The sequence below is a fragment of the Entelurus aequoreus genome, linkage group LG04, assembly GCF_033978785.1.
Source record: "Entelurus aequoreus isolate RoL-2023_Sb linkage group LG04, RoL_Eaeq_v1.1, whole genome shotgun sequence".
NCBI lineage: Eukaryota > Metazoa > Chordata > Actinopteri > Syngnathiformes > Syngnathidae > Entelurus > Entelurus aequoreus.
In genome coordinates, this window is record NC_084734.1 from 17,702,876 (window position 1) to 17,718,457 (window position 15,582).

General features: G+C 42.4%; 1 protein-coding gene across 1 annotated transcript in view; it reads left to right on the forward strand.

Annotated features, from left to right (window-relative positions):
* LOC133648154 (NBAS subunit of NRZ tethering complex-like) overlaps positions 1 to 15,582 on the forward strand; it is a 279,054-nt gene that overhangs the window by 124,966 nt on the left and 138,506 nt on the right. Inside the window, exons 5-7 of the mRNA XM_062043936.1 lie at positions 13,860 to 13,985; positions 14,160 to 14,311; positions 14,386 to 14,520. Coding sequence (XP_061899920.1) covers positions 13,860 to 13,985; positions 14,160 to 14,311; positions 14,386 to 14,520 — 413 coding nt within the window. The remainder of the gene's footprint in view (positions 1 to 13,859; positions 13,986 to 14,159; positions 14,312 to 14,385; positions 14,521 to 15,582) is intronic.

Consider the following 15,582-nt stretch of genomic DNA (forward strand, 5'->3'; position numbering starts at 1 on the left):
GAACAGTTGAGCTGTGCTGGTGCGTTTTTGTGTACATATACTATTACATTTATTTGAAGTCCTAAAATGTTGTATAAATGTTCTGCGCCTTCTAAAGCTTCTGGCACAGAACCCAAGCCCCAGAGGCAGCAGCTTAAATTGGAAAAAAGGAAGACCTCCTTATTGCTATGCTAAAGAAGGTAGCTTAGCTATGAGCTACAGTACTATTTACTAGCAGCCATACGATATCAATGAATCTATTCGCTACGTAAATAAAGAGAAAAAGAATATAAGGACAACAGCAACAATGTTATAATTACATAGGACTGTAAAACGTTTTTAAATAAGTGTTTGTATGTGTGCGTTCCCCTTCACTTAAATTCACTTACCACAGGGTTGGGGAACCTAACTCCCACAACAATTGATGGAAGATGATAGTGCTGTGTGATATGGACAAAAATATCTATCCAGATATTGGTAATTTTATATCCTGATAACTATATATATTTCGATGTAGTCTTTTTCCTTCAAGTTACATATCTGTACACACAAAATTAATGCCAATTTATCTTTTTTTTTCTCCTTTTATATACCGTATGTGAATGACTCTGCCTTGTCGTTGGGTTCTTTCTTGGACCAATATCACCACGTGACACCCTTCGGCTGAGGATTTACATTAATCTTTTTATTTTTCTTGCTGAGCACATAAATGGTTTTCTTTTCTCCGTCTCTGATGTTTTCTATCAGTCTCTCTTTCTGTCTTCTTCCAGTGCTTTTCAGCAGTCTGTGTGTCATGCGTCCACTCACCGTCAGACCCCCCTCATGCTCTCCGACGCTGCTAATAAAGAGACAGGTGATTAGATAACTCGTTCCAGCTGAGATATCCACTCACCTGTCACCCGCTTCACAGCCGGCTCCTGCACATGCCCCGCCCGCAGTCGACGCTTGGACCACGCCCCTTCCACATGCCTCCACCGCCAGTCTCAGGCCGCACCAACTCCCCCCCGCAGAGGGCCGCGAGAAGAAGTCGGCCACGGCCACCTGCGTCCCCGGCCTGTGGACCACCTGGAAGTTGTAGGGTTGCATCGCGAGGTACTACCGGGTGATCCTCGCGTTGGCATCCTTCATGCGGTGGAGCCATTGGAGCGGTTTGTGGTCCGAGCAGAGGCTGAAGGCGCGCCCCGACAGGTAGTACCGAAGAGCCCCGACCGCCCACCGGATGGCGAGGCACTCCCTCTCTACCGTGCTGTACATCGCCTTCCGGTCCGAGAGTTTTCTGCTGATGTACAGGACGGGGCGGTCTAAGCCCCCCACCCGCTGGGACAGCACCGCCCCCAGGCCCCTGCCCGACGCGTCCGCCTGCAGACAGAAGGGGATGGCAAAGTTAGGCATGCACAGTACCGGCTCCTCGCAGAGGGCTTTCTTCACCTTCTCAAACACCTGCTGGCACTGCTCCGTCCACTGGACCAGATCTGGAGCACCCTTTCGGGTGAGGTCAGTCAGTGGACTGGTCAGGTCCGCAAACCGGGGAATGAACCGGCGGTAGTAGCCCGCCAGCCCCAAAAACTGCCTCACCTCTTTTTTTGTCTTGGGGGGTGGACAGGCTGCGATAGCCCCCGTCTTGTCCATCTGCGGCCGCACCCGCCCTCTCCCCAAGTGGTACCCCAGATACTGTACCTCCCTCCGGCCAACTGCGCACTTCGCCGGGTTGGCGGTGAGCCCCGCCCGCCTCAAGGACTCGAGCACTGCCCCCATCCGCCGCACATGTTCCTCCCAGCTGCCACTCTGGATGATGACATCATCCAAATAGGCTGCCGCGTATGCCGCGTGCGGGCGGAGCACCCGGTCCATGAGACGCTGGAACGTGGCGGGCGCACCGAACAAGCCAAACGGAAGTTTCACGAATTGGTATAAGCCTTCCGGAGTGGAGAAGGCCGTTTTTTCCCGGGCCTCTGGTGATAAGGGAATCTGCCAGTAGCCCTTGGTTAAATCCAGTGTCGTAAAAAAACGAGCAGTGCCTAGCCGATCCAGGAGCTCGTCGACCCGAGGCATTGGGTACGCGTCGAACCGTGATATTTCATTCACCTTGCGGTAATCCACACAGAAGCGCACCGACCCATCCTTCTTCCCTACCAGAACGATGGGGCTGCACCACGCACTGTGGGATTTTTCTATTACACCCAATTCCAGCATGGATTTTAATTCTTCCCGAACCACTTTGCGCTGTGTTCGGGGAGCCTGTATGGCCGAGATCGCACCGTAACACCCGGGCTGGTCTCAATATGATGTTGAATGAGGCCCGTGCGGCCGGGCCGAGAGGAGAACACATCAGAGAAGCGCCGCTGCAGTTTAGCAACATCCGCTTTCTGCGCTTTCGTGAGCTGGTCGTCACAGGGCAGACGAGGGGGCGGGGCCGAGCGCGGGACCTCTAGCCCCAATTCCTCCTCCTCCCCCACTACCGTTACCATGGACACAGGCTCCACCTCCCTCCATGCCTTCAGTAGGTTTAGATGGTAAATTTGTGTGCCTCCGCCCCGGTCCGAGCGCCGAACCTCGTAGTCCACATCACCCACTTGCCGTGTGACCTCAAAAGGACCTTGCCAGCGCGCAAGTAATTTGGAGCTGGAAGTTGGGAGCAATACAAGCACTTTGTCTCCCGGTGAAAATTTTCTTAGCCGAGTCCCCCTGTTATACGTGCGCTGCTGACGTTCCTGGGCACGGAGCAAATTCTCGCGTGACAAGTGCCCCACCGTGTGGAGTTTTGCTCGCATGTCCATGGCGTACTGGATTTAATTTTTGCTGGAGCTTGGACCTGCCTCCCAGCTTTCCTTAATTACGTCCAGCACTCCGTGCGGCCTCCGGCCGTACAATAGCTCGAAAGGCGTAAAGCCGATAGAGGCCTGGGGTACCTCCCGCATCGCAAACATTAGGGGCTCCAGCTATTTATCCCAATTTGGTTTGTCCTTGTGCGTGAACTTACGGATCATGGTTTTCAGCGTCTTGTTTAACCGCTCCACCAGCCCATCTGTTTGTGGGTGGTATACACTGGTGCGGATCGCTTTAATTCCCAGTAACCCATATAGTTCCTTTATTGTGCGCGACATAAAAGACGTGCCCTGGTTAGTCAGAATCTCTTTCGGGATTCCGACTCGGGAGATGACCTGAAACAGCGCTTGCGCCACACTCTTGGCGGAGATAGAGCGCAGGGGCACTGCTTCGGGATAGCGCGTTGCGTAATCCACCAGGACTAACACAAAGCGGTATCCCCGTGTGCTCGGGTGAAATGGTCCGATGAGGTCCATTCCAATTCTCTCAAATGGGACCTCCATAAGCGGCAATGGGCGCAAGGGCGCCTTCGGCATGGCCGCTGGATTCACCAGCTGGCAGTCTGGGCAGGCCGCGCACCAGCGGCGCACGTCTGCCTGGATGCCCGGCCAATAGAATCGGACCATGACCCGATTGAGTGTTTTATCGTAGCCCATGTGGCCAGCCATGGGATTAAAATGCGCCGCCTGGAAAATAATTTCCCGGCGGTGTTTTGGCACCAACAACTGGGTGGATTCCTCTCCCGTTTGAGTGTCACGGCTCACTCTGTATAACCTATCTCTAATAATTGAAAAGTAGGGGTATACCCGCGCCTTCCCCGGGCGCACCAGCTGACCGTCGATGTAATCCACCTGGTCCCAAGCCGAGCGCAAAGTGTCATCACGGGACTGCTCAAGGGGAAAATCCTCCGTCGGGTGCCAACAGGGGGCCGGGGGGGCTTCCCGCGAAGCCCCCGCCGGCTCCCGCTCGCCAGCGCTGGTTGAACCCGCGTCGCCACTGAGAACGGCGCGGATACCCCCCTGTCCTACTGTCCGTGAACGCATCCCCACACATTGTGTCACAAGCTGGTGAAACCCCGGCCGATTTGTCCCTAAAATTATGGGGTGTGTCAGGTGCACGCTTACGGCAACCTTAACACTATGCTTTTGTCCCTTATACCAAATTTCTACTGGCACAATAGGGTACGCGTGCACATCCCCATGTATACACCTAATTCGCCCATGTGTCGCATGCCTCAACGTCCCTTTTTCGGGGTTTGTTGATTTAGCTTCCATTGTGCTCTACTGTCTCTGCCAAGTTGCTACTACCGGTTCTGGCCGTGAAGTTCTTTCAGGTGACGTAAAATGCACACGCAAAGTCTGCAGCAGTTACACTAGCTGCAGCTCACACTTTAAAATAACGATGTAAACAATAGAGAGTTACGTATATTGTACGATAGACATTTTTACGTCATACTACGATATATGTCAGACCTGGGGAAAATATGGCCCACGAGACGTGTATGTGTCAAGCTTTTGAATCCGGTCCGCCGGACATCTCAACATAATTTTTTAAAAACCTTTATCATTGAAACTGTAGCCGCCAGTTTGACGTGAACGGCAATTTTCAAATCACCGTAAGTCTTGAACTATAGAAAATTATTCTACTGGTTGAAATGTACGCTTCTGCATGATAAACGGTTTATTACGGTAATTATATATATATATATATATATATATATATATATATATGCATATGTATATCTTTTAAATAAATATTTTGTTAAAAAGAAGAAAGAAACTGCATGATATAGATGGCTATCCTATTTACTTAAATGTAACCAAGTTTTAATTTAAAAAATAAAAATAAAATTATTCTTGACAATAACTTGAATATGTACTGTAAATGAAAAATAATTTTTTGTCAATTTGAAATAAAGGGGAAAAAAAAGTTTATTATATGCTCTTTTTACTGGACATCCAATCTACATAACGAAATGCATGTCATGGTAATTTAGCATGATTTTGTACTAAATTGGATCCCGTATTTTATTTTAAAACATTTTTTAAAGGTTCGGTTTCACTTTAGCTCCATATTTCTGCAGTATGTTACAACCCTTGTCTGTATTTTTCTTGCTGTGGAGCTGAACAGCAGGGTTGAACTTTTTCTGTGTGATTTCCTTCTGTAAATTCTCATTAGAGCTTAGTGAGTACAACAATACAGAGTCTGCAAAATGCCAGCATTGATCAACTCAGTGAAAGCCGCTCATTGGATCAGCTGCAAAGAAACAACAAAAAAAGTGTTGTCTTTGTTGTCACTGATGCAATTTCTCAGTGTTCCGGCGCTCTCAAATATGCTAATTGCGGCATTTAAAAAAACACGCTGTCGACAAATTGCGGCAAAGACGGCGACAATATGCACTTTCACAAAGCTTCTCAATTGCCCCCTGAATTTGAGTCATGGACCATCAGTCATTTTTATGAGGCGTCATCTAGTGCCTTTTTCATCACTGTCATCATCATTGGATGGCCATTAGTCTTTGCCATCAATTTTAACAGTGGAGACTAAAAAGTAATAAATCATTATTATCAGTTTGGAACACTCGTGGTCCAGTCCTGCTGCAAAGCTTTTTAGCGACTCTTACATACATCGGATTAGACACTTAGTGTGATTTGCCTTGCATTCAAGCTTGTATTTTTGGCATGGGACCAAAGATGGCACCGTAAGGAACAGATGCAGTGCTTCCCACAGGACTGCAATCTATTTGTGGTGGTGCATAGGAGAGGGTGGCATCATATAATTTGCATAATTGGCCACGACGCATATGCATGTAATTTGTATAGACAATGTGGGATAGACAAAAAGCGAATACAAAAATGAAAAACGCAACATATGTTGAGAAATACAAATTCACTTTTTGTATCGCTTTTTTATGGCCTGCGGTTTGAGAATAGCAATACGTGCTCATGTAAGTCTAAAAGGTATGGTGAGAATGAACTATCACTAAAATACATGGAGAAGTGGTAGGATTAAATATAGGCATTGCTTCTTCCTACTCCCTTTCAGATATGTAAAATATAACCACATAGTGTTTCTAATGTAACTTGTTAAACATGTCTGAAACAAATAAATCATAAATATTTACATAACCATAATAGAAAGTGGCTAGTTAATTTTCTTTTTAAATAGGCCTACAATACAGCAACAAAGTTGCTAAACTGACAACACAGATTTCTCCTGCTACATCTTTTTATGCTCTGGTAGATGAGATGTACTGTATATCAAGGATGTGATGGTTTTTGAAAGAAATCCCAACTGTTTAGTTGACCTGACACAGTTCGGAGTGTATGTGTATGTCCCCCTCAGATTCATAGTGAGACTGAGACTGGAGGGTTGTGACATTCTCGAACCAAATCTATTGACCGGCTCATCAACATGAACAGTGATATCAGGAATGAGTCCTATTTTTCTTTTCTTGAAATTGTTTTCATCGCAGTGTATTTTTACACAGATGCAAACTCAAGCTCAAGTTTGACAAGTTTGGCGGAACTAGCACAGATAATGCTTCTTTCCTTCACTGGCACCACCGGTCGCTTGGCAAAAGGTGCACACATTCACACTCTCATCTTATGAAACGTTTCTCAACGTTTCATACTACAACGTATTACTTCTGTATTATTATTTCTATTAATGTTAATTTCATGTACAGTATACACATTTTTTTATTTGTATACGTATGTTTATAGTACAGTTTAGGGCTGGACGATTATGGATGAATATTAATCCCGATTATAGTGATTGATATTGTAATCACGATTACATTACACGATTATTCATTACTTTGAAAACATGAGTATTTATTGTACCACCAAAACTCAACCTTAAATATAGTTAAAAAAACAAAAACCCTGAATAAAAAATAGCAACGAATAAAGTAAAAAAAAAATAATAGCAATAACATATAATTTAAACAACAATAGCAATATAAAAAACAATATAATTTGAGTTTTTTTAATCCAGTTTTTAATTACGTTTTTTTTTACATTTTACACTTTTACAGTTTGTAAATTAAATGCAAAAATCCTTATATTTGTTGGTACAATACATCTTTAGGCAATTGTAACCAGTATTTTAGGTCAATACACAATAATTTTGTAAATGCATCAGTAAGTGTTTTGAGTACAATATGTTTGTGTAAGGTACTTTTTAGAAATCTTTATTTTTAGTAGATTAATTAGATTCATTAGGCCTCCAAAAGAATTATACAATTTTTTAAATTCTTTTAGCCAGACCTGTGTGTTTATTTCCGTACCTGACGGTTTGCAACTTCCAGTGGACACACAGGTCTGGCTATAAGAATAAAATATTGCATTCTTTATTTTGCTAGCGCAGTCAGACCGTATGTGGCGCATCGCGCTATTATTGTGAAGGGGAGAAGTGTGCTGTGCTGTTGTTCTCAGCTTGACGAGTAAAGAGATGACTCACTTGAGGCTGTTAAAAAAAAAAAAGAGAGTGCCTCTAAAGTTGTGACCACTGTTTGTACATTGATGTCACATCCATGATGTCGTTCACAACAACACAAGCAGATGAGGTGTTGTGGGTGCAGTGTTTCCCACACATTCATTTATTTGTGGTGGCCCGCCACGAAATAATTACGTCCGCCACAAATAAAAAAAAGATAAAAAAATAAATTGTCCTGTCCAGCTTCTCAGGCAAATCATATAGTTGATGTAGATGCCCATATAGGCTGTTCAGATTTACTTTACAAAAGAGAAGTGTAGGATAATTCTCTTGTTGCCTTATTTGTATTTGACCACTACTGTTTTCTGTTTATTTGTTGACTGTGGCAGGACACCTCTGCCTCTGTTTCACTTTATGTTGCTGGTAAATAATATGGTTGTAGTAGTAGGCTAAAGGTAAATTATTTAGTATGCACTAATTAAAGGGGCAGAGCTTTAAGAGACATTTTAGCTTTTATATTTTATAAGATATATTTTTTGTAAGAACCACAATTAATAAATATATTTCAGTGAATAACTTATTGTTCAAGTCTGTATATAAATATGTACATAAGGTGTTGTAATTATATTGCAAAATGGATGGATGGATGGATGGATGGACGTTTAAAACAAAACCGTTATTATTAATTAGTAAGTATGCATTTTTTTAGCCTTTTTAGAGAAAATCATATCATTGTAGTGAATTATGCAAATTACTCGATGATGTTTATTCTCCTCACAATGACAACATTTCACTTACATTTATGTCAATTTCCCTGATATTGTTTATCAGCAGATTCCGTTTTATTGACCAATTATGTGACTCCGTCCGCGGTTATGTGAACGCAGCAATCATATGCCTTGTTGAGTTTAGTGATTATTGATTAGGGATAGTCAAATAAGAAGTTGCAACCATGTTGAGATCCCAAACTTCTAGTAGACGTGCTCTTTTTTCACTCATTCGCTCCTCATCTGTTTTACTATCACAAGTTCCGGAATTTTCATGCACATTGCACGGCTATCATTTTTTTTTTTTCAAGCACGGTGGAAGAGGGGTTAGTGCGTCTGCCTCACAATACGAAGGTCCTGAGCAGTCCTGGGTTCAATCCCGGGCTCTGGATCTTTCTGTGTGGAGTTTGCATGTTCTCCCCGTGACTGCGTGGGTTCCCTCCGGGTACTTCGGCTTCCTTCCACCTCCAAAAAAACATGCACCTGGGAATATGTTGATTGGGAACACTAAATTGGCCCTAGTGTGTGAGTGTGAATGTTGTCTGTCTATCTGTGTTGGCCCTGTGATGAGGTGGCGACTTGTCCAGGGTGTACCCCACCTTCCGCCCGATTGTAGCTGAGATAGGCTCCAGCGCCCCCCGCGACCCTGAAGGGATTAAGCGGTAGAAAATGGACGGATGGATATTTTCATAGTGTGAGGCCATAATCAAAATTAAAATTACAAATTTGATTAATCAATAATTAGTTGTTTTAATAAAAATGTTTGAATACAATACATTGTGATTAAGGCATGGAGTGGAAAATAATTTGCTGATAGCTAGGTTGCCCCAATTCAAAATTTCCATCTGTGCTCCTCTTTCGTATTATTTTTTTCTTTTATCTTTGTGTTTAGAGCGTGAATGTTTAGTTCGGATCATGCCTATTGTGAGGAGATGGAGAAACAGGCAGGAGAGGTGTTAAGGAAATGGCGAGCGGGAAAAAGATTTAGTGTGAACTATGTAGACGGCTCTAAAAAAGTGATGGATAAAACTTGAACTGTTTGCAAATACGGCAACACGTAGCGGTAACTGGCCCCCACTGGGCGCATTTCCGAGTGTGAACAGCTCTGCATCGCTTGGAAAGACTCGGGAGGAAGGCTTTACAGTACCCTTGCTGTCTTCGGGACCATGGACTAGGGCTGAACCATTTTGGAAAATAATCCGTTTTTCCTCAATTTGTGTTTGCGATTTAATGTGATTCATTTTTCAATTTTGCTTTTATGTGTTTCAGTGGTAATTGTGAATTTTAAAACCATCTCTATTAGTTTATTTAACACATTTCAATAATCCATGTTTGGACGTTTGTCCATCATGATGCATCTGAGCATCTATCCTTTTCCCCACTCCTAGTATGAGATGTGTTAGGAAGTTACAAAGCCATGATTTGCAATGCGCAATTCATTCAAACCGAAGTAATCATGACAAGTGTGAACTCACCATAAGACCACCTAAGGCTGACCTCACCTCATCTCATCTCATCTCACCTCAACTGACCACAGAAAATAAATTCAGTGTGAGTTCCTCGCGTCATGGCTTTTCCCCCCCTGTGCTACACGATCAGCTCTCCCTGGCAAGGCTGCTGACATTTTCATTAGGCGAATCCACCGGGGGAGAGAAGCGATTTCTGATGTCCTCCTACGAGAGCTTTAACTGTGTGGCGGTTCTCTCTGCCCTCCAGGAACCGCAGTCTGGCTAATGTGTTGCTTTGTACTCCCACGCATAGATGGAGATAGACACGCTGTGTGTCTGTCTGTGTGTGTGTGTGTGTCGCTCTTTCACACAATGCGAGTGGACTGGCTCGCAGTTGTTGAATCAAATCACATTCAAGGTACTGATATGAAACAAAAGCTGTCTGTAGAAGTGAGGATATTTTAACTCGAGGGCTGATGATTTTCACACCTTGTTGTATACCTGACAGGTAACCAAATATGACATGGGTTCTTTTTAACACATCTAGTAGGTTAGTGTGTTTATAAATGTCCCTTTCAGTATAAAAATTACCTCCCTGCTTGGCACTCAGCATCAAGGGTTGGAATTGGGGGTTAAATCACCAAAAAGGATTCCCTGGCGCGGCCACCGATGCTGCCCACTGCTCCTCTCACCTCCCAGGGGGTGAACAGGGGGATGGGTCAAATGCAGAGGACAAATTTCACCACACCTCGTGTGTGTGTGTGACAATCATTGGTACTTTAACTTTAAAAAAGAAGACTTAATGTTGCTTAAACTCTTGAACAAAGTGTTTTTAGTCAGCCCATTTTGTGTCTTTAGCTTTAAAGCCAATGAGCTCACATAGCCATGCTAGTGTTGCTAACGTTTGTGTTGATTGCATCTATTACGCTGAACAAGTGTGTGGAGTTTGCATGTTCTCCCCGTGACTGTGTGGGTTCCCTCCGGGTACTCCGGCTTCCTCCCACCTCCAAAGACATGCACCTGGGGATAGGCTGATTGGCAACACTAAATTGGCCCTAGTGTGTGAATGTGAGTGTGAATGTTGTCTCTCTATCTGTGTTGGCCCTGTGATGAGGTGGCGACTTGTCCAGGGTGTACCCCACCTTCCACCCGAATGTAGCTGAGATAGGCTCCAGCACCCCCCGCGACCCCGAAAGGGACAAGCAGTAGAAAATTGATGGATGGAAGTGCAAATCAAAAAGTGGATTAAGTACACCATAGTGTTTCTTGGAGACAAACTGTGCATAGAATGCTTGGATAGCATATTATGGAAGAAAAACAAAATGATCAAACCTACAGCTGCCACGTGTGTTGACAGAGCTCATGGATTTATTTTAATATGTGTCGTGAAGCCCAAGGAAGGAGGTTTTTCCCGTCATGAAAATCCGCAACACCCTTTTAGCGCCTGTTCTCTCAAAACTGGAGGAAAGTGATAGATTTGTCTCACATTTGGTGCTCATAAACAGGCTGTAGGGAAACACTTACAGTTAAGAGCTCATTAAAATGTCACTTTTGCATGAAAGAGGACCAAAAAATTAGCTTGTGGTTTTCAGCACCACAGACAGCGCTATTAAGCTTTTTCCATTGGAACAATTGACCCTAGTGTGCGAATATGAGTGTGAATGGTGAGCTATCTGTGTTGGCTCTGCAATGAGTTGGTGACTAGCAGTCCGCCCGAGTGCAGCTAGTACAGGCTTCTGTCCCCCGCAACCCTGAGAGGGACAAGCGGTAGAAAATTGATTTGATGGCGATCTGTTACTACTAGGTACAATCATTGTAGCGCCTGCTTAAAAGGGGCGATCCGCAGTGTTTTTAGCGTGTTTTTAGTTTGGGTTTCTTTAAATTTGAAGGATTGTCAATGATGCATATTTTTTCTTTAAAAGGCTAAAAAAGTATACATATATTCTTTCTTTCTTTCTTTTAGTTTATTTCGAACATGAACACATTTACATCATAATACATCACACAATTTCATATCATTTCATTTACATCATGCCCGAAAAGGAGTAGGAAGAAGCAAAGCTTATTTAATCCTACCCCTTTCCCACTTCAAAGCATTTACAATTATATAAAATCATTTAAACAATTCTGTGTTATTAGTAATAACATAAGTTTTTTCCTATATTGTTTTGCTCTATTTTCAATTGTTGCTGCTTACTGTACAACATAACACGGGCGACACTATATTCCGCCCTCCTGAATGTTGGAATTTAGTTTACCAAATATGTACACAGTCTTTTGATTTGGAGATGGAAAAAATATCTTGATTTGGTTTATTGATATTCTCCACAATTAAGTTAATGTAAAACTAAGCACAAAAAGGAAAGTACATCAGTATGCACGTACAATAAACATCAAGGTAAATTAATAATACAGTTTGGAATAAACTGGAAAAAATGCAATACAATTTTACAGAATGAAGGTTGGCTCTAATGCCGCTAGCTTTATGTTAACGTGCGATGGACCAGCTCATTGACAGGATAATGAAAATTAGCAGGGCAAATTGCAGGACACATTTAGACAAACAAGCATTCACACTCACATTTATACCAATTAACAATTTAGAGTCTCCTATTTAACCCAACATGCATAATTGTAAAAATGTGGAAGAAAGCCGGAGTACCCGGAGAGAACTCCTACACGCACGGGGAGATCATGCACACACCTACATGTCTAAATGGAGGTTCAGAGACACACACAATGTAAAGTTAGACGGTAGCAATGTAAAAATTATAGTAGTGTTCCCACACTTGAACAAAAACTGCATTAAATTACTTGAAATACCTTTTTATTGAACTTTTTTTCTCTCCTTACTTTTGCTGAGTGCCAACTGAGTTCCAGGGTTGATCATTTGCACGACCAGCTGAAACGATTAGGCTGACAGGTGATTCAGATGCATGGTGTTCAAAATAAGGTATAGGGTGAAATTTTTATGATTGTTGAGATGTTTTTCAAACCAATTATGTGTTTGTTTGTTTTTTATTAATGTTTTTTTTTGGTTTACAGTACTGTACAGTATATCTATGCTCGCATGAAACAATTTTGTCAATTAGGCAAGCTGAACGCATTCTGTACTGTACAGCAGTGGTCCCCAACCTTTTTGTAACTGGGGACCTGTCAACGCTTGAACCCCCCCCCCCACGGGGGGGTTATTGTTTTTATTTTTATTTTTAATTTTTTAATTTTTTAAATTTAATTTAATTTTTTTTAATTTTTATTTTTTTTGTCAAAAAAAAATCCCTGCAGACTGTATTGATCTATATTGATATATAATGTAGGAACCATAAATATTAATAACAGAAAGAAACAACCCTTTTGTGCGAATGAGTGTGAAGGAGTGTAAATGAGGGAGGGAGGTTTTTTGGGTTGGTGCACTAATTGTAAGTGTATCTTGTGTTTTTTATGTTGATTTAATAAAAAAATAAATAAATTATTTAATTTTTTTATTTATTTCTTGTGTGGCCCGGTACCAATCGATCCACGGACCGGTACCGGGCCGCAGCCCGATGGTTGGGGACCACTGCTGTACAGGACACATGACATGTGGGGACGGTATAGCTCGGTTGGTAGAGCGGCCGTGCCAGCAACTTGAGGGTTGCAGGTTCGATCCCCGCTTCCGCCATCCTAGTCACTGCCGTTGTGTCCTTGGGCAAGACACTTTACCCACCTGCTCCCAGTGTCACCCACACTGGTTTAAATGTAACTTAGATATTGGGTTTCACAATGTAAAGCGCTTTGAGTCACTTGAGAAAAAGCGCTATATAAATGTAATTCACTTCACTTCACTACATGAAAAAGATTGATGGACAATGGTCGAAGGTCCCTTGGCGAATCAGGACACAGAACACTATGCGCATTCATACGCTGTGAAAAAAAAAACACTGTAAAAAATTTACACACAAAAAAAATCAGTGTAACAGCAGGGCCGCGTAAAGTGAACCGTGTTGTAGCAAGGGAACACTGTATATCCATTCAGTTCATTTCAGTTTCAGTTTATTTCGAACATGCATACAATACACTGTAATGCGTCACACATTTCCAGTTATTTCATTACAGCACGTCCGAAAAGGAGTAGGAAGAAGCAGAGCTTCATGCAATATGTTAAATCTGTTTTCACATTTTAAAAATAAAACCTCATTTTTAAGGTGTGGCCGATTTTATATTGCCTTGACGGTGCGCCAGGCTCAATTACATGCCGGTGAAACGCTGTAGGTACATGCCTAGAAAATACAAATAATATAATGCTTTAGCTGTGGACTTCACTGTCTCCACCTTAGTGCCCTCAGTCTCCTCTTGGATAAAATGAGTTTGTTTGCTGTTGCCAGCTGTGTATTGATTCGATTTGATTGTTATCCAACAGATTGACAATGAAGAGTACGGTGAAGCCTTGTCTCTTGCCCAAGCGTACAATCTGGACTCAGATCTGGTCTACCAGAGACAATGGAGGAAGAGTACTGTCAGCATCGCCTCCATACAAGACTACCTGGTAGGACACTGAAGTTAAAAACATCCATGTGTTATAAGAAATAGTCAAAGTAGGCTAGTAGGGGCGGTAGTTTCAAAAAAAACTATTTCATGCATCTTTTTTAACTCATTTTTAGTTTATCTCTACCTTCATTTGCCTTGAGCTCATTCTCTTTCGGCTTCCTTTACAACCCAGAGCAAGATCCGCAAGCGCTCGTGGGTGCTGCACGAGTGCGTGGAGCGCGTCCCGGAGAACGTGGACGCGGCCAAAGAGCTTCTGCAGTATGGCCTGAAGGGGACTGACCTGGAGGCCCTCATCGCCATAGGAAACCGGGAAGACGGGGGCAGGTAGTCACTCCTCGATTATGTCTTTTGAATTTAATAAAGCATCTCCCAAGGTGCTTATGAATTTTTTTTTTAAGGTTTATCATGCCCGGTGATGTTGACCTGGATGACCTTCCCTATGAGGACCTGTCAGACGAGGATGAAGTGGATATGAAGAAGGAGAAAGAGAACAAGAGGAGACGAGAACTTTTGGCCAAGGTTGACTTTGGCAGGTACGTCTTGTGTTACAAACTTAAAATTAAGCAAAATTGACTAATCAGTGACTTTTTAACAGAAGTATATGTCATGGAAACATGTCTGTGAGCAACAAACGTGAGAAAAATTGCCCATCCCTCTCAAAAAGTCAATTTTGTATTTGCTGCTTTTCATGACATCATCCTTCCTCATGGATGTGATTTTGCCTCTGACACTGCCCCTTGTCAGATGTGCCTGCCCTTGTGTATAAGCCCACTACTTTATATAAACTTAAAGGGGTCCAATGATGATTTTAATCTAGATTCAAACTAGGGCTGTCAAGTGACTAATTTTTTAAATCAGATTAATCACACTCCAAACCTGTTATTAATCATGATTAATCACAGGTTATTATTTGCTTGCATAAATACAATTTGCTGAAGAAAATACCACAATATTTGTGTAAAAATGCAATTTGTTTTTTAATTATATTACTGACCTGCAAGTCATTGATTTGCTAAACTTTGGTAAAAAATAACTAAAGATTAAGTGCAAAATTTGAAAGTCTTTGCAGTTTGCCATAATTTTGCAAACAAGGTAGTTACTAATTGATAATGTAGTAAACACACTCTTAAACAACTTACCATAGTGCACCATTTACTCTTATTTAGTTTAAACATTGAACTTGCAAACAAACACACAAGTTTTGTTTATTTTTTTCAGAAAACAATGCTGATCTCTTTTTTGGTACAATGCGACCCCAGGTCGTTGTGATTACTTTTAGATGCCCAACGTTCTCCAGCAAGCAAAATAAATTCACATTCAGGCTGTAGTTGCAAGTTGATGCTCTAGTTTGTGTAGTGCAGTTTGTTTATCCTTGCTGTAATTGTGCCTCTCCAAGTTATTGTACGACACATCATTTGTGGTGATATGAATGACATCTTCTTGCAGGACTTGGTCTTCACATATGTTGGATGTTAGATGTTGGCTGTCTTTTTAGCAAAGGCATATGTTTAACTTAACTGTGCTACCTTTGTTGACAACTTTGAATCAGTAAACTTTCCTAGCGTATCGTTCTCCTCTGCTTGTTGTGGATGTAG